Below are 26122 nucleotides of genomic sequence, written 5' to 3'. Positions count from 1 at the left end.
TTTTGCTAATACTGTTAAATACACACAAGATTTACATAAACAAAGTCGGTTGTCTAAAGTGAAGGCAAAATTGAGAGAAAATCTGCTTGTCAAATGCGTGTACATTAGACGTGTCGTGCTCAGCTCTTAAAGAGACAGTAGCAATTGTAAACACATTGCCGCTTGTCCTTAAAGGGATAGTTCACCCAATAATAAAAATGATCTCATTATTTACAGGCACTCTAATGTTGTTCCAACTGTATTAATTTCCTTCTAATATTTTTCTAATATTAATAGTTTGAAGAATGTGGGTAACCAAACAGTAGCTGGTCCCCATTGACTTCCAAAGGAGAAAAATATACTATGGAAGTCACTGGGGTACATCAACTGTTTGGTTACCCACATTCATCCAAATAACTTATTTTCAACAGAAGAAAAAAACAACTTGAGAGAGTAAATTATGACAATTTGAATTTGTTGTCAATTTGAATGTGAAATTGTTGTTTTTGTTCAAAGGACTAAACGTTTAGTCTCAAAAAAAAATCTTAAGTTTGTATTTTTATACATTTTATTTATCAGAACTTTAATATATTTTGATGTTCCTCTGTTCTGTTGTGACAATAAAAGAAACAAGTTTCTTTTTAAAATGCATTATCATATTATTTTAGTTAAAACTCATAAATAACTACAAATAACTAATGTTAGGGAAATTTGTTAATGTTTTGTTGCGCGTTTCTGAAAAAAAATTAAAAATATCGTCCGATATATCGGAATATCGGATTTTAAAACCAACAAATATTTGTACCGGTATCGGCCTTCAAAATCCTTTATCGGTCGGGCTCTAGTACCCATCAAAAGTTTGTACACACCAATTGTAAAGTGTGTCCAAACTTACTGTACTATAATACACATAAATAATATTGCTACTGTATTAAAATATACACATAAATAATATCGGCCGATATATCGGTATCTGGCTTTTTTTTATCGGTATCGGCATCGGCGCCCAAAAATCCATATCGGTCGGGCTCTAGTGTGTTTTACTGCTCAAGTGAATTTCGGTGTGTGTGTGTGTTTTCACCTGTTTCCATTCCTCTGCGTCTGACTCCAGAACCTCAGCAGAATCCAGCTGTGAGTTGGACGACAGACTGAGACCCGCCAGCCGTCGTCTCTCCCGCAGCTCCTCGTCGACAGACCGACCCGTCAGGCCGGACCCCGAGTGCAGCTCCTGTCCGGGTCGACCCGTCAGGCCGGACCCTGAGTGCAGCTCTTGTCTGGGTCGACCCGTCAGGCCGGACCCTGAGTGCAGCTCTTGTCTGGGTCGACCCGTCAGGCCGGACCCCGAGTGCAGCTCCTGTCCGGGTCGACCCGTCAGGCCGGACCCCGAGTGCAGCGAGTGTCGCGGCAGCTCCTGTCTGGACCGACCCGTCAAGCCGTGGGTCAGGGACTGGACTCTCCTCCGTCCGGCGCTGACGTCCTCCTCGTCTCCGTCTGCTTCTCTCCTCGTCAGGGGCCGGAGGGCCGACACGAACTGAGGGAAAACAGCCCAGAAGAGAATGACTGACACACATGGAACTCAACTAACATCCTTCAATCGATTTCACGCGACTGCTGAAGCACAGCGTACTCTGCGACGGTCCAGTTTGGCGATCAGATTCAAGTCCGTCTTGTCAGAAATTCCTCCGTGTAGAATCAGAACTTTCTGGTCGATCACTGTAGCCAGTGGCAAACAGCTGAAGATCTTCTGCAGAAGTTTCAGAATCATTTTCCCATGAACCTGGGAGGACAACAGAGAAAAGCCTTCAGCCATGAAGACGATTGTTTGTGTTTTCACTGTGAGTTCTCTAACAGCTCTTCAGATAAAGTCTCTTCAGGTTTTGTCTTTTGGTGAAGGAAATGCCACATCAGAGATGCTTTGAGTTCTGTGCAAACCACTTACGATAACTGTCAGGTTTTAATAATCGTTAGGGTATGGATAAGGAATAGCGAGCTATAGCAATAAAGATATTGTTTTTTTTTCCTCCAGCTTTCCCATTTTTGTTGCATATACAAAAACATGTGAATTGGATGTGTATGTTTTTTCCCTGTCTGTCTGTGAATGTTGTGAATGGATGGACAAGTGGACAGTCTGAATCCTCTTAGAGCAGGCGTGTGCAATCCTACTCCTGGAGGGCTGCAGAGTTCAGCTCTAATCCTAATTAAATGAAGCTCAACCAGATAACAAAGGCCTTCAGGATCACTGGAAACTTCCAAGCGAGTGTGTTCGTGGCGGTTGGAGCTGAACTCTGGCCCATTGGTCCTGCAGGAGCAGGATCGGACAGCCTGGTCTCGTTCACACCAAGAATGATAACCATATTATCATCCACACTAAATTGTTCTGTTTATTATTAACATTGCAGTTTTGTCGTCTGCCGCTTTAAATGCTCAAGCTCTTTGAAGTTGAAGCAGGATGGATTCTGATTGGCTTTGTAGTTGCGCTATGGATTCGGCTGTTCTTTTATATTTAGAACAACTGTATCCTCATTGTTATCATTATAGTTATTGTCCTTGGTGTGAACGGATCTTTAGGGATGGACGGTTAACTCACCGGATATTTCCCCAGAACTTCCTTAGTGAAGCCATATCTGCATGAAAGAAAGCTTCCATCTTACATTCGCATTTAAAACACACATAAGTACATTTGTAGCTGAATTTGTTGCTTGCAAACACAAATGTAGGTGATTTCAGAGTGTCTGGTTATAGATGAGATCTCCACCTCAGATTGACGATGTGGTCCTCGTGGTTTCCTCTGTTCAGGTGCACGTCAAGCGGATACAGCAGCAGGAATGCAAACAGGACCAACAGAATCTCCATCGACTCTTTCCCTCGGTCTACAAAGTCCCCGTTGAAGACGTACGGCCTCTCCGCTGAAGGAAACCCATTCTATCGTTGAACAGAAATCTGTTACTGGCACATTTCAATGCAATGAACTGTGGACATCAGAATTTTACTGACTTTATAAAAGATCAACAGCAGATCCTCCAGATGGCCGTGTAAGTCACCTGTATGAGTTGCAAAGAATTAAATTGCACTTTATAGCCTTGAAAACCGTGTTGTGTCATAAGACAGCTTGAGAATGAGGTGTGTTTTCTCACCACAGATGGTGATCTCTGTGTGTTTGCAGCTGCACACGTGACTGATGTTGGGCATCAAGCGCAGAAGCGTCCAGGTCTTGCCCAGCAGTTGCAGCACATACCGTGCGTGAAGCTTCTACAGAAACACATCTGCAATTAAAGACAGCAAGATTCTCATTGACAGAGGTTAAAGACTGAAATGATCGTACTTGTTTGTTTTTGAAGGCGTCCACCAGCTCTGTGACGGTGGAGACGGTCAGTGGGAAGGAGAGATGTGGGCCGCCGTAGACGTCTGGAACCTCGATGTCCTTGTAACAGAACTGTCTCTCCCACTCCACGTCCTGAAACACGTCGCTCTCGCGAAACATCTGCGAGACCAGATTCCCTGAGAGAGATGGACACAGTTACGCCGATCACTTCATGAGACGAGACGAAGTTGAAGAGCTCGAGAGTGTCTTACTTTGGCTGCTGGCAGAAGTGAAATGATCCATCAGGTAACCAAAGAAATTATACAGCTGTAAAGACACAAACAGCACAAGCATGTTTCATGTGTAAAGACTGAACATGAATATTAACACTGAAAGATTGTGGTCATTTACGGCTTGACAGAACAGTAACCCGGGATCAGTCTGGAGTCTCTGGAGTCTCCATGACTGTAAGTCTGTATCTGTAGAGAACATCAGTGTTTTCACCTTGATATGATCCTGTTGTCCAGAATACTCTATAGACTGAAAGATGTTCCAGGTGCAGCGGCGTCGCATTTCCAGCCGGGCCGCATACTGACGATACCAGCGCTGGATGAGCAGAGCAGCCCGCATCGCTGGACAGATGGATGGAGAGAGAGAGAGAGAGAGAGAGAGAGAGAGTCAGGCCAGCTGCAGACGTGAGTGACAGTGTTGATTCTTCAGAAACATGTAATCTGTCTGACCTGTAGCGGCTGCATGTGAGAGAAACCAGGAAAAATAAAGTGTTTGATGTTGATTCATATTCACTGACAACAATGAGACATTTGCTGAAAGAAATGAGGAAGAATTACCTGGAACTGAGATGTTCCCTAAAGACAGAGACAGACAGACAGACAGACAGACAGACAGACAGAGACAGACAGACAGACAGAGACAGAGACAGAGAGACAGACAGACAGAGACAGACAGAGACAGACAGACAGACAGACAGACAGACAAAAACAGACAGACAGATAGACAGACAGAGACAGACAGACAGACAGACAGACAGAGACAGACAGACAGACAGAGACAGACAGACAGACAGAGACAGACAGACAGACAGACAGACAGACAAAAACAGACAGACAGATAGACAGACAGAGACAGACAGACAGACAGACAGACAGACAGAGACAGACAGAGACAGACAGAGACAGACAGACAGACAGACAGACAGACAGAGACAGACAGACAGACAGACAGACAGAGACAGACAGACAGAGACAGACAGACAGACAGACAGACAGACAGAGACAGACAGACAGACAGACAGACAGAGACAGACAGACAGACAGACAGACAGACAGACAGACAGAGACAGACAGACAGACAGACAGAGACAGACAGACAGACAGACAGACAGACAGACAGACAGAGACAGACAGACAGACAGACAGACAGAGACAGACAGACAGACAGACAGACAGACAGAGACAGACAGACAGACAGACAGACAGACAGACAGACAGATAGACAGACAGATAGACAGACAGAGACAGACAGACAGACAGACAGACAGACAGAGACAGACAGACAGACAGAGACAGACAGACAGACAGACAGACAGACAGAGACAGACAGAGACAGACAGACAGACAGACAGACAGACAGAGACAGACAGACAGAGACAGACAGACAGACAGACAGACAGACAGACAGACAGACAGACAGACAGACAGAGACAGACAGACAGAGACAGACAGACAGATAGACAGACAGAGACAGACAGACAGACAGACAGACAGACAGAGACAGACAGACAGACAGAGACAGACAGACAGACAGAGACAGACAGACAGACAGACAGACAGAGACAGACAGAGACAGACAGACAGACAGACAGACAGACAGAGACAGACAGACAGAGACAGACAGACAGACAGACAGACAGACAGACAGACAGAGACAGACAGACAGACAGACAGACAGACAGACAGAGACAGACAGACAGACAGAGACAGACAGACAGACAGACAGAGACAGACAGACAGACAGAGACAGACAGACAGACAGACACAGACGTGAGCTGTATCTCTCTCAGAAAGCATTCACTGAATGTTTGAACAGTGTCAGACTGGAATAATCTTGTTCACGCACCTGGATCGCATGTTTTCAGCTGCAGTTGGTTTGATTTGGTGACTCGGCATCCCATATCACTGTCGCTCTGTTGATCCAATCACACACATTTCACAACAACTAATTCTAGTAATGCTTGTAGTCTGAATTTCACGTTTAAACAAATGTGAATAATAAATGTGTCTTATTTCATTTAGTGTTTTCTCAAGGAGAGTAATTTATGTAAGGGATAATGTATAGCGAGGCAGTTGTTTTAGCGAATAACAACCCCGACAGGCTGAACGGGACCCACGACGCGAAGCAGAGGTTATACATTATCCCACTTATACATTATCCCACTTATTACATGGCAACCTACGATATAAATAAATATTTTGACACAAAATATTGATTTAAAAAGGAGTTTATTGATTTAAAAACGATTGTATTGCTTCCGCTAAAGAAAATAGTCCGTTCTGCGTCCATAGCAACGCTCTGTTTTTCATGGCAACGGTGTTTTATACTTCGCAGCGGTCTGATATCAAGAAATAACAGACCGCATTCTACATTGGAATTCAACCAAGCCATGTAATAATAGTTATTAATGCAAAATATAATTATCTTTCTCTGTTTTAGAGAGTAATTAGCACTAATTCTCCAGCCTTTAGAAAACATCAGACTCACCCGTCAGAATCCCAGCATGACTGAAGTCCCTTCAGCATTATGATGAACAGAAAATGTGTATGAATCTGCTGGAGCTCAGAGAGATGGCAGATGGTGAGATGGAGCCCTTCATCAACACACCTCTCCGCGGCCGGATTAGGGTTAATACTGCGGCTCGGCTTCAACCCAGAATAGACGGATAAAGAGTGTGTTAAAGGCCATCGCTCCGTGTGTCTGTGTTAGCCGTCTGTACTCCACATCTCATTAACATCCCAGTCAGGGAACTTAATGGATTTGATAATAAATCCTTTTTTTTTTATTTATTTTTTTACTTTATTTGTAAATGTTTGTTATCGAAAAACAGACCAGTTTTTCCCATTCATCATATATAGGGGTAAGCGATACACACACTGACGCGGGGCTGGTTGTCACACTGTAAGGTCAAGTATTGTTATGTGTAACCACGGTTGGTAAGTGTTTTTCGTAATAAATTTTTCGTGCTGGTCTGGATGAACCAATCTCCTCTAGGATGCCTAGAGGGTCAGTCAGCTGGAATCTGGTGAAATACATCGATCATGCCCTTCTGCTGAGCGGTTCCTCGTTTACTGTGGGAATTGTGGATGAGGGGCTTCACAATCCCGCAGTGCACACCACAGCCAGCACGCCAAGCCCGAGTCACTTCCAGTCATGCCTGACAATTGTGGCCACGGCCATATTGTGTGTGTGAGCCACACACGCATCCACTCCAGCCCCTGACCAGCATCCAGAGGGGACTCCAGCCCATGAGCCATGACCCCATAGCCCAGCCCAAGAACATTTAGCAATGTAACATCAAGCTCCATGGGCGGAGATGCGGAGGCCGATCCATCTTGGCCCCCTGAACTGCCAAGCCCATCCACGCTCCACGCTCCATGATTCAGGTCCTGTTCCCCTGCACGGGCCTGGCCTGCCATCCCTCCCCCCAGACCTCCTCCGCTCCACCACCCTTCTGGACTTTCTTGCTATGTCTAGTTTTGATTTTTGTTGGGCTCCAGGAGCCGCTCGTAGAGTCGGGGATCTGTAAGGTCAAGTATTGTTATGTGTAACCACTGTTGGCAAACGCAACGTCCATGTTCTTGTTTTTGAAGCCATGTACACCATGCCACACCAAGTCTTTGTCTTACGTTGATCTTGTTTTGAGTATAATTAAACTGCACTTGGGTTCTGCAAACTTGCCTCCAGTGGACTTAATGTTAACACACACACTTGTTTTACATACTTCCACACATGCCAGTATGACGAAACTTTGTGTATTTACTAGTTGTCATATCAACATATCAACATATTGCGCCAAAATTCAGAAATCTTCGGAAGATATCACTGAACATTTATTTTAACCATGGCAAAAGTAAATTTTAATTAAATGATAATTTTTCATTCATTTTTGTCATTCAAGATCTTATGGAAAGTACTCCATGCCAATCTCTATGTATGGTGAAGGCTATGTGATGATGTGGGGCTATTTTAATTCCAAAGGCCAAGGGAACTTTATCAGGATGCATAGTATCCTGGATCCATGAAGTAACTGGCCTTTAAAAATAAAAATCTGCCTGCCTCTATGGGAATTTAACATAGGGGTGTCCAAACTTATGCACCCTGTATTTTAAGGAAGAACATTTATTTATTTACGATACATTATTCATTCACAAAGAAAATTGGTGTCCTTAAAGGTTGGATTTTTCCTAATTTTTTTAATTAAGGCATTAAGTTCAATTTCCAAAAGACGATTTTTTATTCCTCTTTTTAGTCAACTTTAGCATGGGTGTCTAAACTTATGCATAGCACTGTATCTATGCACCAGTCTGCGTACACGTCACACACCAGGATACGCGCGTGCCCTCAGATCACTTGGACGTGGCTGTGTACAAAAGGTAAAAACGATATAAATACTGTTCGTTTTCTCACACAAACCGCTCGTTTCGTGTCTTAGGCCATCAATGTGTACTTACGATGGGGAATTGTTTAATTTGGACGATGGGGAATTATTTTAATTTGGACTCTGTGCATGCTCTTTGAGACAGTGACCATAGACCTGCATTAAATGACTGACAGACAAGAACGGTTTGACCTAAAATTATCAAAATTGAAACTACTGCGGAAAAAAAGACACCTACATCTTGGATGCCCTTGAGGTAAGCTAAAACATACCAAAACTTAATTTCAAAGTGAATTATCCCTTTAAGTTGTCCTGAAAGGACTCAGATTTCTCTGAATAACAGATAAACTGTTGTTTCTTTCTTTAGATTGCCGTTCACACGCAGGTGTGGAATTCCTCCTGACGCAGGGGAGGCGCAGCGACTCAAGGACAAACATGCCAGCCTTCCTTTGATTCGGTTTATCGGAGGTCAGAAGAGAAACTACAGATGCTACAACAATTTCTCATGAGAAATGACAGAAAATTAAAGCCTTTTCACTTTGTTACTTCGAGATGAACATGTTCATGCCAGATATGCACAGACAGGACTCCGGTTATAGTGGTTTTACCAGCAGAATGAGAATATGATTCTCCTGTTCATCTTTGACTGAGTGAGAGTTCAGTGGGAAACTGAGATGAATCTGTGTGTGATTACAGAACCCAGGCTGTTCTGGATATTGGTGGGCCGCCAAACGGCAGGACTCACACTGACTGACTAGTGATCAATAAATGTTTTCTTTGGTTTTTCTTTAGCCGATTCTTTAGCGCAATATTGTTTTCAGTTTGGAATTCATCGGAATGATTTTTCGGTTGATATTCTTGTTCAAATATTTTTAAAGATTTCTTGCATTACACAGTTCAGTGTTCTCTTGTTCTTGTGTGCCGATGAATGAATGATTTAATGAATGGCTTCTTTATTTGCGCCGTTCCCTTCTGATCTTTCTCATATTTGCCATCTGTCCTCCTGCAGGTTTCAGCTTATCATCTTTGCTAGTATGTAACCATATGATAGAATTCACTGGTGTTTTTCTTCATTCTCCACCTCCTTTTCAACACCATCACGTTTGCTCAACATGAAAACAGTGCAAAGAATTTCAAGGCCAAGCTTGTCCGAAGTAGATAAACCCCTGCTTTCCCAGGCCACTACAAACAACATCCATCATTCCTTTCCGGAGCTTCCATCCCGAGACACTTCGAGTCCGCAGACATGAGTCTGGTGTTGTGTGTCGCAGTGCTGCTGTTCGGCTTTCCTCTCGGGAAGATGTTTGTTCTCCATCCTTCGCCTGAGGCGTCGTCCTCGTCCGCTGTGAAATCCAAGAGGTAAGAGCTGAGGTTTTACAGAAGAGCTTGTTTCAAGCGCCTCTTTCGCCTTACAGACTTTTGTTTCGGAGAGGGTTTCATTTCGGTCTTTATGAATCCAGATCAACTTGAAGTCCCGGGCAAAGGTCAGTCGACCTCATCGTTTGAGACTCACTGACCTGATTATGCTGGACTGACCGAAAGAGAATTTCTGGATGTTATCAGAACCCTTTACGGTTCTGTTGTGCACAGACTGACTGCGCAGACGCATGTCATGTTCTGGAAATATAAATGGGGGCAACTTCACCGGTGTCTTCTTACTGCACAAGATATTTGGCTGCAATTTGACAAGGTCTACAAAGACGTGTGTGTGTGTATGTGTGTGTGTGTGTGTGTGTGTGTGTTGCAGATGCAGAGGAGAACTGGAAATCAGAAAAATCCTCCTGGAATCTCTGAGCCTGCAGCAGGAGCCTCGTGTGTCTGTGTCTCGGATGAATCTTCTGCGTCACACTTTCAAGAACTCCATCTTGTCCTCTCCAGGTATGAAGTGCAGATCTCAGGTGTGAAGTGCAGATCTCAGGTGTGAAGTGCAGAACTCAGGTGTGAAGTGCAGAACTCAGGTGTGAAGCGCAGAACTCAGGTGTGAAGCGCAGATCTCAGGTGTGAAGTGCAGATCTCAGGTGTGAAGTGCAGAACTCAGGTGTGAAGTGCAGAACTCAGGTGTGAAGTGCAGATCTCAGGTGTGAAGCGCAGATCTCAGGTGTGAAGCGCAGATCTCAGGTGTGAAGTGCAGAACTCAGGTGTGAAGTGCAGATCTCAGGTGTGAAGTGCAGATCTCAGGTGTGAAGCGTAGAACTCAGGTGTGAAGCGCAGATCTCAGGTGTGAAGTGCAGATCTCAGGTGTGAAGTGCAGAACTCAGGTGTGAAGTGCAGATCTCAGGTGTGAAGTGCAGAACTCAGGTGTGAAGTGCAGATCTCAGGTGTGAAGTGCAGAACTCAGGTGTGAAGTGCAGATCTCATGTGTGAAGTGCAGAACTCAGGTGTGAAGTGCAGAACTCAGGTGTGAAGTGCAGATCTCAGGTGTGAAGCGCAGATCTCAGGTGTGAAGTGCAGATCTCAGGTGTGAAGTGCAGAACTCAGGTGTGAAGTGCAGATCTCAGGTGTGAAGTGCAGAACTCAGGTGTGAAGTGCAGAACTCAGGTGTGAAGTGCAGAACTCAGGTGTGAAGCGCAGATCTCATGTGTGAAGTGCAGAACTCAGGTGTGAAGTGCAGATCTCAGGTGTGAAGTGCAGATCTCAGGTGTGAAGCGCAGATCTCAGGTGTGAAGTGCAGAACTCAGGTGTGAAGCGCAGATCTCAGGTGTGAAGTGCAGATCTCAGGTGTGAAGCCCGGCTCGGCCCGGGTCATGAGTAAACCTGCTCTCTCTGCTCTATCCAGCAGGTTATTCAACGTCCCAGGAGGACTCGGGAAACTCCACCTGCTGTACATATTCCTCTCAGGTGTTCATGAAAGGTGAGCGTTCAAGCAGATCCTGCTATGACGCTCGATGGTGTTTTAAGCCCCCAATGGCTCCTTAGAGGCAGCTAACCCTACCCTCAACCTTAAACCTACCCATCCCCTCGCTGCCTGGAAGGCGCCGTTGGGGGCATAAAACACCAAAGACCTGCTATGACTGACTGTACATGAATCTCATCAAATCCCAAAATTAAAAGAAAGAAAATAACATTTTGCATAAAATCAGAGATGCTGAATGGGAAGGTTGTGTGACACTGTGATTAACTTGTGTTCATCATTCTCACTATAAATTAAAAGTTGTTACAACTCCAAAATCTGCTTTACACTTTTGGTACTGAAAGCAATGCCTTGTTTTCTTTAGACATGATTTCTTTCCTTTCCTCTTGTTTCGGGGTGAATAATGACCTGGAGAGATGGGAGAGGTTCCTGTAATCCTGCATATTTTCTCTTGTGTGTCAGATTTGGGCTGGGAGCGCTGGGTGGTTTATCCGGAGAGCGTCACCTTCGTCCAGTGCGGATCCTGCGGCCTGAGCCTCTGCGCTGAGAGAGCGTCTGCATCTGCGCAGGTGAATGTTTGTGTTTAACGTCTGCGCAGGTGAATGTGTGTATTTAACGTCTGTGTCTGCGCAGGTGAATGTGTGTGTTTGACTCTCAGATGAGTGTTTCTCTGCGTCTGTGCAGGTGAATGTGTGTGTTTAACTCTGAGATGAGTGTTTCTCTGCGTCTGCGCAGGTGAATGTGTGTGTTTGACTCTCAGATGAGTGTTTCTCTGCATCTGCGCAGGTGAATGTGTGTGTTTAACTCTCAGATGAGTGTTTCTCTGCGTCTGCGCAGGTGAATGTGTGTGTTTAACTCCCAGATGAGTGTTTCTCTGCGTCTGCGCAGGTGAATGTGTGTGTTTAACTCTCAGATGAGTGTTTCTCTGCGTCTGCGCAGGTGAATGTGTGTGTTTAACTCTCAGATGAGTGTTTCTCTGCGTCTGCGCAGGTGAATGTGTGTGTTTGACTCTCAGATGAGTGTTTCTCTGCATCTGCGCAGGTGAATGTGTGTGTTTAACTCCCAGATGAGTGTTTCTCTGCGTCTGCGCAGGTGAATGTGTGTGTTTAACTCCCAGATGAGTGTTTCTCTGCGTCTGCGCAGGTGAATGTGTGTGTTTAACTCTCAGATGAGTGTTTCTCTGCGTCTGCGCAGGTGAATGTGTGTGTTTAACTCTCAGATGAGTGTTTCTCTGCGTCTGCGCAGGTGAATGTGTGTGTTTAACTCTCAGATGAGTGTTTCTCTGCGTCTGCGCAGGTGAATGTGTGTGTTTAACTCTCAGATGAGTGTTTCTCTGCGTCTGCGCAGGTGAATGTGTGTGTTTAACTCTCAGATGAGTGTTTCTCTGCGTCTGCGCAGGTGAATGTGTGTGTTTAACTCTCAGATGAGTGTTTCTCTGCGTCTGCGCAGGTGAATGTGTGTGTTTAACTCTCAGATGAGTGTTTCTCTGCGTCTGCGCAGGTGAATGTGTGTGTTTAACTCTCAGATGAGTGTTTCTCTGCGTCTGCGCAGGTGAATGTGTGTGTTTAACTCTCAGATGAGTGTTTCTCTGCGTCTGCGCAGGTGAATGTGTGTGTTTAACTCTCAGATGAGTGTTTCTCTGCGTCTGCGCAGGTGAATGTGTGTGTTTAACTCTCAGATGAGTGTTTCTCTGCGTCTGCGCAGGTGAATGTGTGTGTTTAACTCTCAGATGAGTGTTTCTCTGGACTGAGATCTGATCTTGCATGTCTTCCTCAGTGCTGCAAGCCGACGGCTCACGACATCGTCCCGTTCGTGTACATGGATGAAGGGAACAGTCTGGTTCTGTCCTCGGTGAGCCTGACCCGCGAGTGTGGCTGCGACCCCGGAGACGACCCGCAGGAGCCTGAGGTCACGACCCCAGCCCAAAGCCTTCCCTGACTCACTCACTCACTCACTCACTCGGTTTGTAGGATTTGCAGGTTTATGGCTCAGCACAAACTTACAAGCGTCTTTAATTCTTCACTTGCTGCTGTTGGGAGTCTCAGACTCGAGTAGGCTTTAAGGGTTTATTGAAAATGATGTGGAAACATATACATAGTTCACAGAAAACATGAAGTTCTCAATCAAAGTCTGTTCATCTGTGTTATTCTACGTTCACAGAAAAGCACAATGAACCATCTGTTGCAAATCAGTTCAAGGCCAGATCTGTTTTAAACTCTTGGGTTTATGGGTCTGGCATGATTTCAGTGGCCAACGCCTGATCTGTAAGAAATGTTGTCGAGCAACTCCGCCAAAACTTTCCCTCTGCGATTCCCAGGACTAAATAAACGGGTGCTTCCAAAATATTCTTTCTTTTGACCCAGGTTCTTATGCCAGTTCCTGCTCGGTGTGGCATCCGCTAGCGTGTTTCTGCACGCTGGGAAACGTCCCGTCTCGCAGATAAGAATGTAATGACATTCCAGAATGAACATCTGCGTTTGCAAAAACAACCTCAAAACAGTTTTGTAAAACTTTTTTCTTGTTTCATAACTTTTTGTTCTTTTCTTTGTTTGTCTTTGTTCACCAAATCTCTTCTGTATATGTTTCCATGTTGTACACACCATTGTACTGGAAAGTATTAAAACCGTTTCATATAAACCAGTGATGGCTATTAACTAACACTTTCGAATGCATGTTTAGCTGTCATGTAGCAAGATTATATATACAGTTTATAACAAATGTATCCGCAGAATGTTTTATTAAACAAGGCTTTCATGACATAAAGGTGTGATGTCCTTATTTCACCATATAAAAGATGCACTGAATTTGTACATCAGCATTAATTTCTCTTTCATTGTGTGTGTGTGTGTCACTTCTGGCAGCTTCTGTGTGTAACACACCTAATGCTGAAGGGATTTATCAGATTGAACTCACTCACTTGAACTTCTTTAACTCTCACTCTTCACTGGTCAGCAATGACTGTGGCCGCAGGGTTACTTACTGCATTCCTGACATGAAGGGTTATTTTGAGAGTTTATTGGCACACACTGTTTGAAAATGTGCGTGAGTGTGTGTGTGTGTGTGTGTGTGGACCAAATGTCCCCACAAGGATAGTAAAACTTGAGATTCCCTACTTTGTGAGAACTCTTTGTTGGTCCTCACAAGGAAAATTGATTAATAAACATAATAAAATGTGTACAGTATAAAAACCATTACGTCTATGGAGTTCCTCACAAGTATAGCTAAACAAACGTGTAAGTGTGTGTGTGTGTGTGTGTGTGTGTGTATCACATGCTGTTGCGCACTCAGTAAAAGAGTTTAAACCAATGCGGGGCAGCTCCCTCTCACACACACAGACACACACTCTCTCTCTCACACACACAGACACACACTCTCTCTCTCACACACACACAGACACACACTCTCTCTCTCACACACACATACAGACACACACTCTCTCTCTCACACACACAGACACACACTCTCTCTCTCACACACACAGACACACACTCTCTCTCTCTCAGGAGCTCGACCCGTCCTGAAGCTCGATGGCGTGTGTGTGTTCTGCGTGGCTGCGCTGGGGAGCGCTGCTGTCGGCCGTCTTCGCTCTGTGTGTGCAGGAGTGTGTGGACAAAGATGAGGTTGTTGCTGAAATGTCACAGGACGCAGATCTGCCGTCGGAGTGTGTGTTGAGCTGCACGGCACTCACTTACAGGCAGATCATAGACGGGCAGCAGAAACTCACAGTCCGGTTCAAAGACTCGCACCCCGGTAAGAGCCGCTCCGTTTCTGCTGTGTGTGTGAGTGTGTGTGTGTGTGTGTATGTGTGTGTGTGTGTGTGTGTGGAGACTGTGATGGAGGCTCTTTTCACTGTTCATCGTCTAGTCCAAAAGACAAACAGCTGTATGTACAGAAAGTGGATGATGGATGAAGACATCGCTGCTTTATAACTGAGATGTAACTCTGTAATGGTCTGGTCTGCCAATTTGTATTCTTTTTGCGTTTCCCTCTGAATTAAATATATACCTTCAAGGTAACCTGTATCGAGTGCATCCTTACAACACAGCAGGTTATCCGTTCCATAATTGATAATTATCAATCTCTGAACTGATTTCAGCTGAATAAAGACACTGTTGTCAAGTCATCTTCATTTATACAGTGCTTTTAACAATAAAGATTGTTTCAAAGCGGCTTTACAGTGATAATAGGAGATTGCAGTAACAGAGATTGTTTTGGCTTTACAGCAGCTCTAGAATAAAGTTATTGTCCAGATAAAGTTAGTTTTGATTGGTTCACTTCTGTTGCAGAGATCATTAGTTATTAACTTAGGGGCCGCTAACACACACCGCTCTCACAGAAAACCAGTAGGGTTTCAATGGCATGTCACGTGACCTGTCAGTGGCTGGCTGGCTGGCAGTCTGCCTTGGCAAGTTTCAGAAACCATTTATTTTTGGCAGTTTTTGTGTTTTGTGTTCCTCCCTCTCTAGCTCATTTAATATGCATCTGTTGATATGATTATGTTCTTTTGTATGATTGATGTTTTGAGGCCGGTTATCCCAATTAAACCAGTCAAATGGCTATGATCACGACTGGTTGCTTACTGATGCTTTGCTGTTGGTTTTCAACCGCGGCTGGCTGGATTGAGCGTCCACAAAGTGTCAGTAAGCAACCAGTCGTGATCACAGCCATTTGACTGGTTTAATTGGGATAACTGGCCTCAAAACATCAATCATTTAGTGTGTGTGTGTGTGTGTGTGTGTGTGTGTGTGTGTGTGTGTGTGTGTGTGTGTGTGTGTGTGAGTGTGTGAGTGTGTGTGAGTGTGTGAGTGTGAGTGTGTGTGTGTGTGTGAGTGTGTGTGTGTGTGTGTGTGTGTCCAGGCGCAGGTCCTTCATCTGATCTGGATACGGCCTGGATACGGCGGACTGCGGTAAACCTCTGGATAAACAGAGAGACTAATATTAGCATAGATGCCATTCTTCTTATGATGTAACGAGTACATCAGGATTTATGGGAAGTGTTCCCGGTTTCAGCTGACCTAATCTATGCAGCCTAACATTGAATTAGAATATAGAAGTCTATAATGTATTATGTGAATGCTAGGTCAAAGAGATGTGTCTTTAATCTAGCTTTGAACTGACAGAGTGTGTCTGCTTCCCGGACAATGGTAGGAAGATTGTTCCAGAGTTTTGGTGCTAAATAGGAGAAGGATCTACCGCCAGCAGTCGATTTAGATATTCCAGGTATTATCAACTGGCCGGAATTTTGAGATCGCAATAGACGTGACGGACTATAATGCGTTAAGAGCTCGCTCAAGCACTGCGGAGCTAAACCATTTAGTGCTTTGTAAGTAATCAGCAATATTTTAAAATGTATACGTTGTTTAATAGGGAGCCAGTGCAGTGTTGACAGAACCGGGCTAATATGGTCATACTTCCTGGTTCTGGTAAGAACTCGAGCTGCTGCGTTTTGGACCAGCTGTAGTTTGTTTATTAAGCGTGCAGGGCAACCACCCTGTTGTGTTTTTAGAGCTGCTGCTACAGCAGAATTGAACTCTTGTTGCATCATTGACTGTTATCTATAACTGTGAAGCTGTATTGTGTAAAGCTGATGTGATATTCCTGTTGTTTCTCCGCAGGCGATTCGGACGACTTCTGCTGGTTTATTCACACGCGATGCAGCACGTGGGATGAAGTCTTTGTTGTACTGTCTATCAAAGAGTCCGTGGCAGCTGAGAGGATTGGACTTCAGACCACCTGGCCGCCGCACCTGAGCCCCGCCCCTCCACACATGAGCCCCACCCCTCCACACATGAGCCCCGCCCCTCCACACCTGAGCCCCGCCCCGCCGCACCTGAGCCGTGTCCCGCCCGACGCCTGTGGCCTGCGCTTCGACGTCATGCCGCATCTGAAACTCCTAAAGCAGCGTGTGCTCTGTGTCCGGCCGCACGGCATCATGGGACACCACTTACACTGCCCGCCCTACCTGGTCATCGTGAAGAAGAAGACAGAGTAAGAGCAACAATCTATAACAATAGTAAAGATTAGGAACAGATAAACTGGTGTGACATTTAGGATTTTGCATCTCAATTTTAATTAATTTGAACTGAATGGAATGACAGTAGTATGTCAACAGTCTGTGTTGTCAGATAAACTATATTGCATTTTAAAACACTTTCAATTTGAAGTATAACTTTTATTTTTATATACCTATAACATGCCTTATTTTTTATATCCTTTCTATTTTATTAAGCTTTTTAAATGTAGTGAAAAGACAAAAGCACAAGAAGCACTAGTTCATTTTTTGTGCCATTTAATCTGTGTAATAATGAAAGTTCTCAAACTCTGAATCTCTATTGGCATTTAAAGGGCCAGAATGACCCCATTTGTTCACCAGCCTGTGTGTGTTTGTGTACTTATAAATATATTCAGCTATTTTGTTAATAAAATTCTGGAAGCAAATCTCTGTCTACTGTGATTTCATTTTAAAGGAGCTGTATGTAAGAAATGTATTTCAATTAATCATAAAATGGCCCTGATATGTCACAAGACATTGAGAAATCATGTTCATTTCAAATACTTATATCACTGACAACAGTAGTCCGGCCAGGATATTGTCATTTAAAAGTGATAGTTGCAGCCCTCAACTGATGTTGATGTTGTCATGTTGTGTTTTGGCCTGATGCCCCACCCTCCACCTATCTACCAATCACGTAGTCAGTTGTGTTTCAGCATGCGGGTTGCCAGCTCTGCTCTAGTTACCACAGCTGCAGCTACAAACGTGTCAGCCTACGTTCCTGCTGGATTCTGCAGCCTATCTGGCAACCTCGAGTCAGGGGGGAGGGGGAGGAGATACACTGCTCTACAGTAATTTGAAAGTGATTGCAGTACCAGTTTTGGCCACAATCTTACATACAGTTCCTTTAATGTTAATTTTTTTCACTTTAAATCTATTAACTGAGCACAGGCTTCAAAGTGGCTGAAGTGGATTAAATAAATTCTTATGATTGCTTTTCTTATTTCTTCTGTGACGAAAGTTCTAAACGGAAATTCGCGAACCTCGTTCTGTACCATCAATCATCTGTTTGTTGGCCATTATTTCTACTATGGATATGTTAACTCATGAATAACTCTAGTTCTACAGTGACTGTCTCTGTCGATCGCTCGCCCTCTGCTGGATTTCACTAAGAACTGCATTCATTTGTATTAAATGACGTCACTGTGTTTCCTGGTCAAACTCTAATAAAACAAACTAACAAGAATTTGTTGAGCCAAATACACTGAACAAGCAGAGATGAGCTCACAATCATCACACTCATACAATAATCTCAAAAGTTCTGTACAATAAGATTATTCAATCAGTATCACATTTGCAGTCTGACTCTTGTTCCGAATAGATATTTTATGATTTAAGTAGTTGAAAGTAAGTAAAGTGAGATTTAAGTAAGTAATCGAAAGTGCTGACATGAGACTGAGGACATGAACAGCTCCCGGTAGAACGCAACTGGTTGCCATCTCATTATTACGGTAGTTTTAATTTCGGTCTGAACGCAGATCAAGCTGGTTGTTTTGGTTCAAGAGGAGCTGCTGGATCTCGCTGACTGACGTCTGTCTAATTCTGCACACCCTTCCTGAACGTGCTGATGACTGTGAAGGAAGGAAACACATACGGCTTTGTATATCAAACATGTTTTGGTCCTGAGACTTCCACAGAAGATGCATGTACATGTTTTAATATTTAGACCACTTCTATTGATTGCTATCAGGATGTGAAGAGAGTTTCAACCAGTATAACAAAAAGTATTTATAAAACACATAGCCTACCATAGCTTTAAATGTTACAGATCTGCCAGGCTCTCACACCAGCCAATCACAGTGCATTCCCTCACCTGAGTTCTGATCACACACACCTGCACCTCATCATCACCTCCACTATATATACACACTCCTCAACCCAGCTCATTGTCCTGTCCCGTTTGTACTTGCCTTAGTGAAGAACTACCTAATATCTCCAGCGATCCTTCTCCAGTCTCCACGCAAGCGTCTCTTCTCCATTCTCTCCTGTGTAGATCCTCCAGTGTCTCGTCCTTCCTCTGTGTCTCCGAGTCCACTGCTGTCCAGCGTTCCCGTCATCCATCATACCATCCACCAGTCATCACATCTGTAATAAGAAACATAACATTCACTGCCAGCATCCTGCTCTCCAAAGTGTCATTGCACTTACCACTTACCTGTTTTCAGTTTATCCGCTCAGTTGTTGTCAAAATAAACTTCCTGTTGACTTCCATCTCCTTCTCCTGAGTCTGATTCTGTACCAGAAGACCGGACCAATACCGACAGACAACATCATGAGCTCACCAGAACCGCTCCAGGACGACACTGATCACACCAGACGTCACCACTTCCGTCATCCCCACCACCACCACTTCTTCCACGATCGCAATCGCCAGTCCCATGGCCAAACCAGCGCCCTTCTCCGGCTCGGCGGAGGATTGCAATGGATTCCTCCAGCAGAGTTCATTGACCCTGGATATGCAGCCGCATCTCTAAACCACCGACCGGGCTAAGATCACGTTCATCATGTCCCTGCTGACGGGGCGAGCACTCCAATGGGCCGAAATTATCTGGACTCAAGCCGTTACTGTAACCCAGTCCCTGAATGCACCTATTGGCAGGGATTGGATCCCCGAGTGCGGCTGCATCTCGCTGCATACGATGATTCCATCGAGCTTGAACGTTTCATCCAACTGTCCATCCGCCTCTCCAACCGTATGCAGAAGAGCACCAGGGTCAAACGCCATCTTATTTCCTCCATCAGCCAGAGAACCTCAGCACTCCAGAACCAGGCATCGAACCCATGCAGGTTGATTCCACACAACTACCGTTTACAGAGCGGCAGAGACGGCTGACCCAGGGGCTGGGGGGCATATCATCTTCGCATGCCCCATCTGTCCTCCACGCCCTATGGTGAGTGTATTAAAAAAATCCAATCATGAATTTGAAACCACTCACCACCACTGTAACTCTTACCGCTTCTAATGTATCTCTCCCGGTTCACCACCACTGTAACTCTCACCGCTTCTAATGTATCTCTCCCGGTTCACCACCACTGTAACTCTTACCGCTTCTAATGTATCTCTCCCGGTTCACCACCACTGTAACTCTTACCGCTTCTAATGTATCTCTCCCGGTTCACCACCACTGTAACTCTCACCGCTTCTAATGTATCTCTCCCGGTTCACCACCACTGTAACTCTCACCGCTTCTAATGTATCTCTCCCAGTTCACCACCACTGTAACTCTCACCGCTTCTAATGTATCTCTCCCGGTTCACCACCACTGTAACTCTCACCGCTTCTAATGTATCTCTCCCGGTTCACCACCACTGTAACTCTCACCGCTTCTAATGTATCTCTCCCGGTTCACCACCACTGTAACTCTTACCGCTTCTAATGTATCTCTCCCGGTTCACCACCACTGTAACTCTCACCGCTTCTAATGTATCTCTCCCGGTTCACCACCACTGTAACTCTTACCGCTTCTAATGTATCTCTCCCGGTTCACCACCACTGTAACTCTCACCGCTTCTAATGTATCTCTCCCGGTTCACCACCACTGTAACTCTCACCGCTTCTAATGTATCTCTCCCGGTTCACCACCACTGTAACTCTTACCGCTTCTAATGTATCTCTCCCGGTTCACCACCACTGTAACTCTCACCGCTTCTAATGTATCTCTCCTGGTTCACCACCACTGTAACTCTTACCGCTTCTAATGTATCTCTCCCGGTTCACCACCACTGTAACTCTCACCGCTTCTAATGTATCTCTCCCGGTTCACCACCACTGTAACTCTCACCGCTTCTAATGTATCTCTCCCGGTTCACCACCACTGTAACTCTCACCGCTTCTAATGTATCTCTCCCGGTTCACCACCACTGTAAATCTCACCGCTTCTAATGTATCTCTCCCGGTTCACCACCACTGTAACTCTTACCGCTTCTAATGTATCTCTCCCGGTTCACCACCACTGTATCTCTTGCCGCTTCTAATGTATCTCTCCCGGTTCACCACCACTGTAACTCTCACCGCTTCTAATGTATCTCTACCGGTTCACCACCACTGTAACTCTTACCGCTTCTAATGTATCTCTCCCGGTTAATGTATCTCTCCCGGTTCACCACCACTGTAACTCTTACCGCTTCTAATGTATCTCTCCCGGTTCACCACCACTGTAACTCTTACCGCTTCTAATGTATCTCTTCCGGTTCACCACCACTGTAACTCTTACCGCTTCTAATGTATCTCTTCCGGTTCACCACCACTGTAACTCTCACCGCTTCTAATGTATCTCTCCCGGTTCACCACCACTGTAACTCTTACCGCTTCTAATGTATCTCTCCCGGTTCACCACCACTGTAACTCTCACCGCTTCTAATGTATCTCTCCCGGTTCACCACCACTGTATCTCTTACCGCTTCTAATGTATCTCTCCCGGTTCACCACCACTGTATCTCTTACCGCTTCTGATGTATCTCTCCCGGTTCACCACCACTGTAACTCTCACCGCTTCTAATGTATCTCTCCCGGTTCACCACCACTGTAACTCTTACCGCTTCTAATGTATCTCTCCCGGTTCACCACCACTGTAACTCTCACCGCTTCTAATGTATCTCTCCCGGTTCACCACCACTGTAACTCTCACCGCTTCTAATGTATCTCTCCCGGTTCACCACCACTGTAACTCTCACCGCTTCTAATGTATCTCTCCCGGTTGTTCATGCCCTCCTCGATTCTGGGTCAGCCGGGAATTTCATCGCCGCAAGCCTCTGCCGCCAACTCCACCTCCCGACGACCGCTCCCCAGACTGTCTACCAGGTCCAGTCGGTGACTGGACGACCCTCATGCTGGAGACATGTACGCTATAGCGCTGGTCCCATCGAGCAACAGGTTGGCCAACTGCATGTAGAGTCCCTCCATCTCCTGGTTCTGGAGAACTCCACCGCTGAGGTGATCTTAGGGCGCCCATGGCTTGTGCAGCATGATCACATCATCTCCTGGAAGACCGAAGTCCTGAAGTGGGACAGGAAGTGCTTTCGCCACTACTTTCCTCTGATTTCTCGCCCCGTTCCATCACCGGTCGAGGTACTGCCGGTGAACGCCATCGAGAGTCCAGTCGAGAAGCAGTCGGTTGGCATCCCAGCCTGCTACGCCCCCTTCAGTGACGTCCTCTCTGCTGCCGCCACATCGGCCATGGGACTGCGCCATCAACCTGATTCCGGGTGAGCCAGTTCCCCATGGGAAAATCTATCCCCTGTCACTTACCGAACAGAAGGCCATGGAGGAGTACATAGAAGAGGCACTCTAACAAGGCTACATCCGCCCTTCTATGTCCCGTGCTGCATCGAGCTTCTTCTTCCTGGCCAAGAAGGATGGAGGCTGGCGGCCTTGTGTTGATTACCGTTCTCTTAATAAAATAACTGCTAAGTTCAGCTATCCTCTTCCCCTCATCCCAGTGGCGCTTGCACACCTCCGCAGAATCACTGTGTTCACCAAGTTGGACCTGTGCAGCGCGTACAACCTCATCCGGATCCGTGAGGGGGACGAGTGGAAGACCGCCTTTGTGACCCCTACTGGACACTATGAAGTGGTCATGCCATATGGACTAGTAAATGCCCCCTCTGTATTCCAGGACTTCATGCATAAGGTGCTCCGGGAGTATCTCCACCGGTTTGTCCTCGTCTACATTGATGGTATCCTCATTTACTAGTGGAAAAGTGCTCCTTCCACCAAACCTCAGTGCTGTTCCTTGGTTATAACATCAGTGACAAGTAGTGGTGGAACGGATCACAAAAGTCATGGTTTGGATCATTTATGGTTTTTGAGCCACGGATCGGATAATTTTTCGGATCAGAAAAAATAAAAAATAAAAAATAATAATACAATTTTTTTAAAAACCCACCCCCATATATATATATTATTGTAACTAATGTATGGGGTGAAACTTTCCTTTTCATGTATTACTTAAAGCTCAATTGAAGTTCTTCAATACTACATAAAAAACTACTTGCCTATCTGATAGTTCACTACTAGTTACTAGCCTAAGTTCACACATTATTTAAAACAAGTGAACAGTCAGTAATAAAATAAGAATAAATACACAAATTACAAGCAGAGATGAATACTAAATAACAAAGTCTAACAGTAGTATTCAGGTACAGAAATGAATAATTAAATGTAAAATAACACTATTTGTTCACTGTAGAAATTAAATATAGTTTCATCTTTGTCAAAGCTGTATTTTGTTGTTTTATTAACATTAATGACACAGACAACAGTAGGAATATTAGGTGTGTGCTGTCACTTAAGACTGACAAACATCCGGTTTCTTTCTCAACTGTTCACTCATGACAGAAACGAGAGAATACTTGTGAGACGGGCATTTAGACAGGTATTTTGAGATAATTTTGTGTTTATGCCCTTTGTGTAATTTTCGGTGTTCGAGCTCTATCTGAAACGCGTCTCTCTCTCTCTCTCTCTCTCTCTCTCTCTCTCTCTCTCTCTCATTTACGTTATGGCAACGTCTGTGGCGTGTTGCATTTCTGCTATGGCAACGTCGCTGTCTGCGTGCTCGCAACAATAGGCTTGTTTGAGATGCGCCTTGCCTCGCCTGAAATGTATGCGAGAGTAGGCGGCTGCAGTGAGAGGAGGGGTGAAAAAAGCGCAGGCAAGCCGGACAGTTCTCTCTTCTCGCAGTGGATCTGACACCTGTGAGATCAAAGACGGATATCGCGGGATTCACGGGATTCACGCTCGTGCACAGTGTTGCTAATAAACTGGATGGAACTTAAGTTCTGTTGCTTTTATATGAAAATAAATATAATGAACAAGACACCCAAAGTAGCCTACTTATTTAATTCCATTCCAAATACATGTTTATCAGTCTTTTTTCTTTAATACAGACATGTGTTTTTTTTTCTTTCTTTTTTTTAATAAAAATTACAATGAATAACCCATAGAGATCGCACTGAGATAGTTTGGGAATATTACCACATAACGTATAAAACATGATATCAGAGTTTTAAAATCAAACATTTTAAAAGAGAACAATACATCACGGTTGTTTAAACCAATGAACATTAAGCTGTGTCGTCAGCAAGTCGTTTCCCATCATGCTTTTGATCAGCGCAGTCGGTGGAGAGCAACTGTGCTCGACTGCAGAATCCGACAGGTGCGCCTTGCGCTCGCGAGAGATTTTTGACATACGTCAGCATGACATCAGAGCAAGGCGGACCGCACTCGGACACATTTCTAACCGGCATGCATCTCGCGTTGATCACCGGTGATCGATTCTGCGCAGATTTTGCTCATCTCAAACAAGCCTAATGTAACAACGTAGAATCGTAAGACGCGGCAGGGCTGTAGCAACGTTGTTGCGCGACATTCAGCAACTGAGAGACGACGTTCTGATAATTATTTTTTTTTATGCAAGATATAGATATCCCCCATTTAGCATGTTTTGTTTTGTGGTTAATTTTTAATTAGTCATATGTTAGATAATTATATATTTTTTAAATATTGTTTATCATTATTATTTATTGGCCTAACAGTAAATTCATTATAATCAACACCTGCAAGTGTACACTTTGAAGAGTACAAATTACATAGAAGGTTAGCTAATTCAACTTTATTAAAACTTCATATGGTAATCAAATTGTAATTCCAAAAGTCATACATCTGTGAGAAAAAAAACAAACAAAAACATTATATAATACAGGGAGTGACTAAAGTTAACTAGCATGAGCAGACATGAGAAAATCTAGCAAAGAAACGCGAGATTACAAACATTATTTTTTTCTCTGTGCGTTTCCAAAAAAAAAAAGGAAAAAAACATTCGCGTGCAACAAGTACGTGCTTTTAGATTCGAGATCGGTCTGTAATTCTCTAGGATCAAGTTGCGTTTTTTAAATAAGAAGTTTAATAATAGCCATTTAAATTATTGTTGTTGTTGTTGTTGTTGTTGTCTTTCAAACACATTTTTAAAAATATTGTTAAAGTATAAATGTAAAAATTTTACAATTGAATTAATTATCAGCTTTTTATTAAAATGCACGAACCCCCTGCAGTTCCTTCATGAACCCTAGTCTGTGTAATGCACTTTATGTTGTTGATATATGCAATATATTTTATTTTTCTATGTAGGCTATTTTTATATCAGAGTTAGGTCAAAAGTAATTTAAAAAAGTAGTCAGATTATATTACCGATAATATGTAATGTAATAGAGTATGTTACTAACTACATTTTTGTCTTGTAATTTGTAATCAGAAACGGACTACAATTTGTAAGTAATCTACCCATGACTGTGTAAATAATTCATTGTAAATCAGTGTCACTGAGCTTCGGCGGTGATGTGATTTTTGGCGTGCGCGCTCGTGGAATAACATGCCCATAAAAGGAGTGGTGCGCCGGAACTATATAATACTGCGCGGGGGTGCGCGCTTCACTTCATAACATTATCCTGACGAATAAGGATATGAATCTATGTTGGCTAATTAAAATGCCTTAAACACAAGTACTCTATAGTTATAATATACAGTTATATATTGTTTAATTGTGTCTGTTTGATACAATTATCTGAAGTATCTTGCATCCACTGCACCCCCCTCTCGAGTGAACGCGCCCGAGCTCCATCTGCGCGTGACCTCACTTCAGTCACACAGCGATCCCAGAAAGTGCTGATTTATTGATTTGGGGTGATGTGATTAATCAGCTGATCGTGTCGTCATGAGCGACAGAAACCCGGTGTGCCGCAGCGGACAGAACAAAGCGAGCATGAGCAGGTGAGAAGACTCAAATCAGCGATAAATACAGGGAAACGCGCACATATATCCACAAAGTGTATAAACACACATTATTACATCCACACAGACACATGGGAAAATGACAAATTATGAAAAAAGGGTTAGAGATGAACTGACTGAAGAATAAATTACTCTTTGAATAAATGAATACAAACTAAATAAATATGAAGTGACAGCACGTGTAATTATTGACAAATAAACTTAAGTATGTGTTTGAATCTACATTGAAATATTCTGATATTATACAAGAGACACAAAAGTACTGTGTGTGTGTGTGTGTGTGTGTGCGTGTGTGTGTGTGTGTGTGTGTGTCCAAAGCACAAATGATCAACACACTGATAATAAATCAGTAAATCGGACAGTAATACATTTATAGGGATTATATCAGAATATTTCAATGTAGATTCAAACACATACTTAAGTTTATTTGTCAATAATTACACGTGCTGTCACTTCATATTTATTTAGTTTGTGTTCATTTA

At 44.1% G+C, this 26122-nt stretch overlaps 4 protein-coding genes and 1 long non-coding RNA gene across 14 annotated transcripts in view; 4 read left to right on the top strand and 1 right to left on the bottom strand.

The window, feature by feature from the left end:
- Positions 1–6184, bottom strand: part of ppef2b (protein phosphatase with EF-hand domain 2b) — a 31395-nt gene extending 25211 nt beyond the window's left edge. For 2 of the 3 annotated variants that reach the window (XM_079898495.1, XM_079898497.1), the window contains exons 1-12: positions 6059–6184; positions 5417–5483; positions 4021–4104; positions 3785–3912; positions 3553–3607; positions 3302–3477; positions 3114–3228; positions 2974–3020; positions 2735–2901; positions 2567–2603; positions 1607–1756; positions 1061–1510 (exon numbers count right to left, since the gene is read on the bottom strand). In XM_079898495.1, coding sequence (XP_079754621.1) covers positions 1061–1510; positions 1607–1756; positions 2567–2603; positions 2735–2901; positions 2974–3020; positions 3114–3228; positions 3302–3477; positions 3553–3607; positions 3785–3912; positions 4021–4104; positions 5417–5471 — 1464 coding nt within the window. In that variant the 5' untranslated portion in view covers positions 5472–5483; positions 6059–6184. The remainder of the gene's footprint in view (positions 1–1060; positions 1511–1606; positions 1757–2566; positions 2604–2734; positions 2902–2973; positions 3021–3113; positions 3229–3301; positions 3478–3552; positions 3608–3784; positions 3913–4020; positions 4105–5416; positions 5484–6058) is intronic. The other variant, XM_079898496.1, reaches the window with a different exon arrangement.
- LOC307174584 lies at positions 533–7244 on the top strand. 2 transcript variants are annotated; one of them, XR_013824013.1, is made up of 7 exons: positions 533–1814; positions 2776–3011; positions 3119–3215; positions 3318–3586; positions 3702–3747; positions 3837–3975; positions 6011–7244. It is a non-coding gene; the product is annotated as an uncharacterized lncRNA (long non-coding RNA). The 2 variants fall into 2 exon arrangements; XR_013824014.1 differs by having other exon boundaries at positions 1417–1814; positions 6036–7244.
- Positions 7245–8366: 1122 nt separating this feature from the next.
- On the top strand, positions 8367–13556 carry LOC307174583 (bone morphogenetic protein 5-like). Of its 2 annotated transcripts, none has more exons than XM_079898499.1 (5): positions 8367–9311; positions 9700–9830; positions 10729–10803; positions 11266–11372; positions 12580–13556. In XM_079898499.1, exons 1-5 carry the CDS (start codon positions 9199–9201, stop codon positions 12739–12741), a joined length of 588 nt encoding a protein of 195 aa, XP_079754625.1. In that variant the 5' UTR covers positions 8367–9198; the 3' UTR covers positions 12742–13556. The 2 variants fall into 2 exon arrangements, with proteins under 2 accessions (XP_079754625.1, XP_079754626.1); XM_079898500.1 differs by having other exon boundaries at positions 8959–9311; positions 10732–10803.
- A 529-nt stretch (positions 13557–14085) lies between these two features.
- On the top strand, positions 14086–17241 carry LOC307145064 (uncharacterized protein). Its single transcript, XM_079847895.1, has 2 exons — positions 14086–14553; positions 16419–17241. Exons 1-2 carry the CDS (start codon positions 14331–14333, stop codon positions 16793–16795), a joined length of 600 nt encoding a protein of 199 aa, XP_079704021.1. The 5' UTR covers positions 14086–14330; the 3' UTR covers positions 16796–17241.
- Positions 17242–25458: 8217 nt separating this feature from the next.
- aff1 (AF4/FMR2 family, member 1) overlaps positions 25459–26122 on the top strand; it is a 35308-nt gene continuing 34644 nt past the window's right edge. For all 6 annotated transcript variants that reach the window (XR_013824011.1, XM_079898476.1, XM_079898475.1 and 3 more), the window contains exon 1: positions 25459–25619. Coding sequence is in view for 5 of the 6 variants with exons in the window: in XM_079898476.1 (XP_079754602.1) it covers positions 25564–25619 (56 nt within the window). In the remaining variant the exon portion in view is untranslated. The remainder of the gene's footprint in view (positions 25620–26122) is intronic.

This window comes from Squalius cephalus, assembly GCF_949319135.1.
Source record: "Squalius cephalus genome assembly, chromosome: 17".
Classification (NCBI taxonomy): domain Eukaryota; kingdom Metazoa; phylum Chordata; class Actinopteri; order Cypriniformes; family Leuciscidae; genus Squalius; species Squalius cephalus.
The sequence above is the reverse complement of the archived record's forward strand: the minus strand, read 5'-3'. Positions and strand labels throughout refer to the sequence as shown.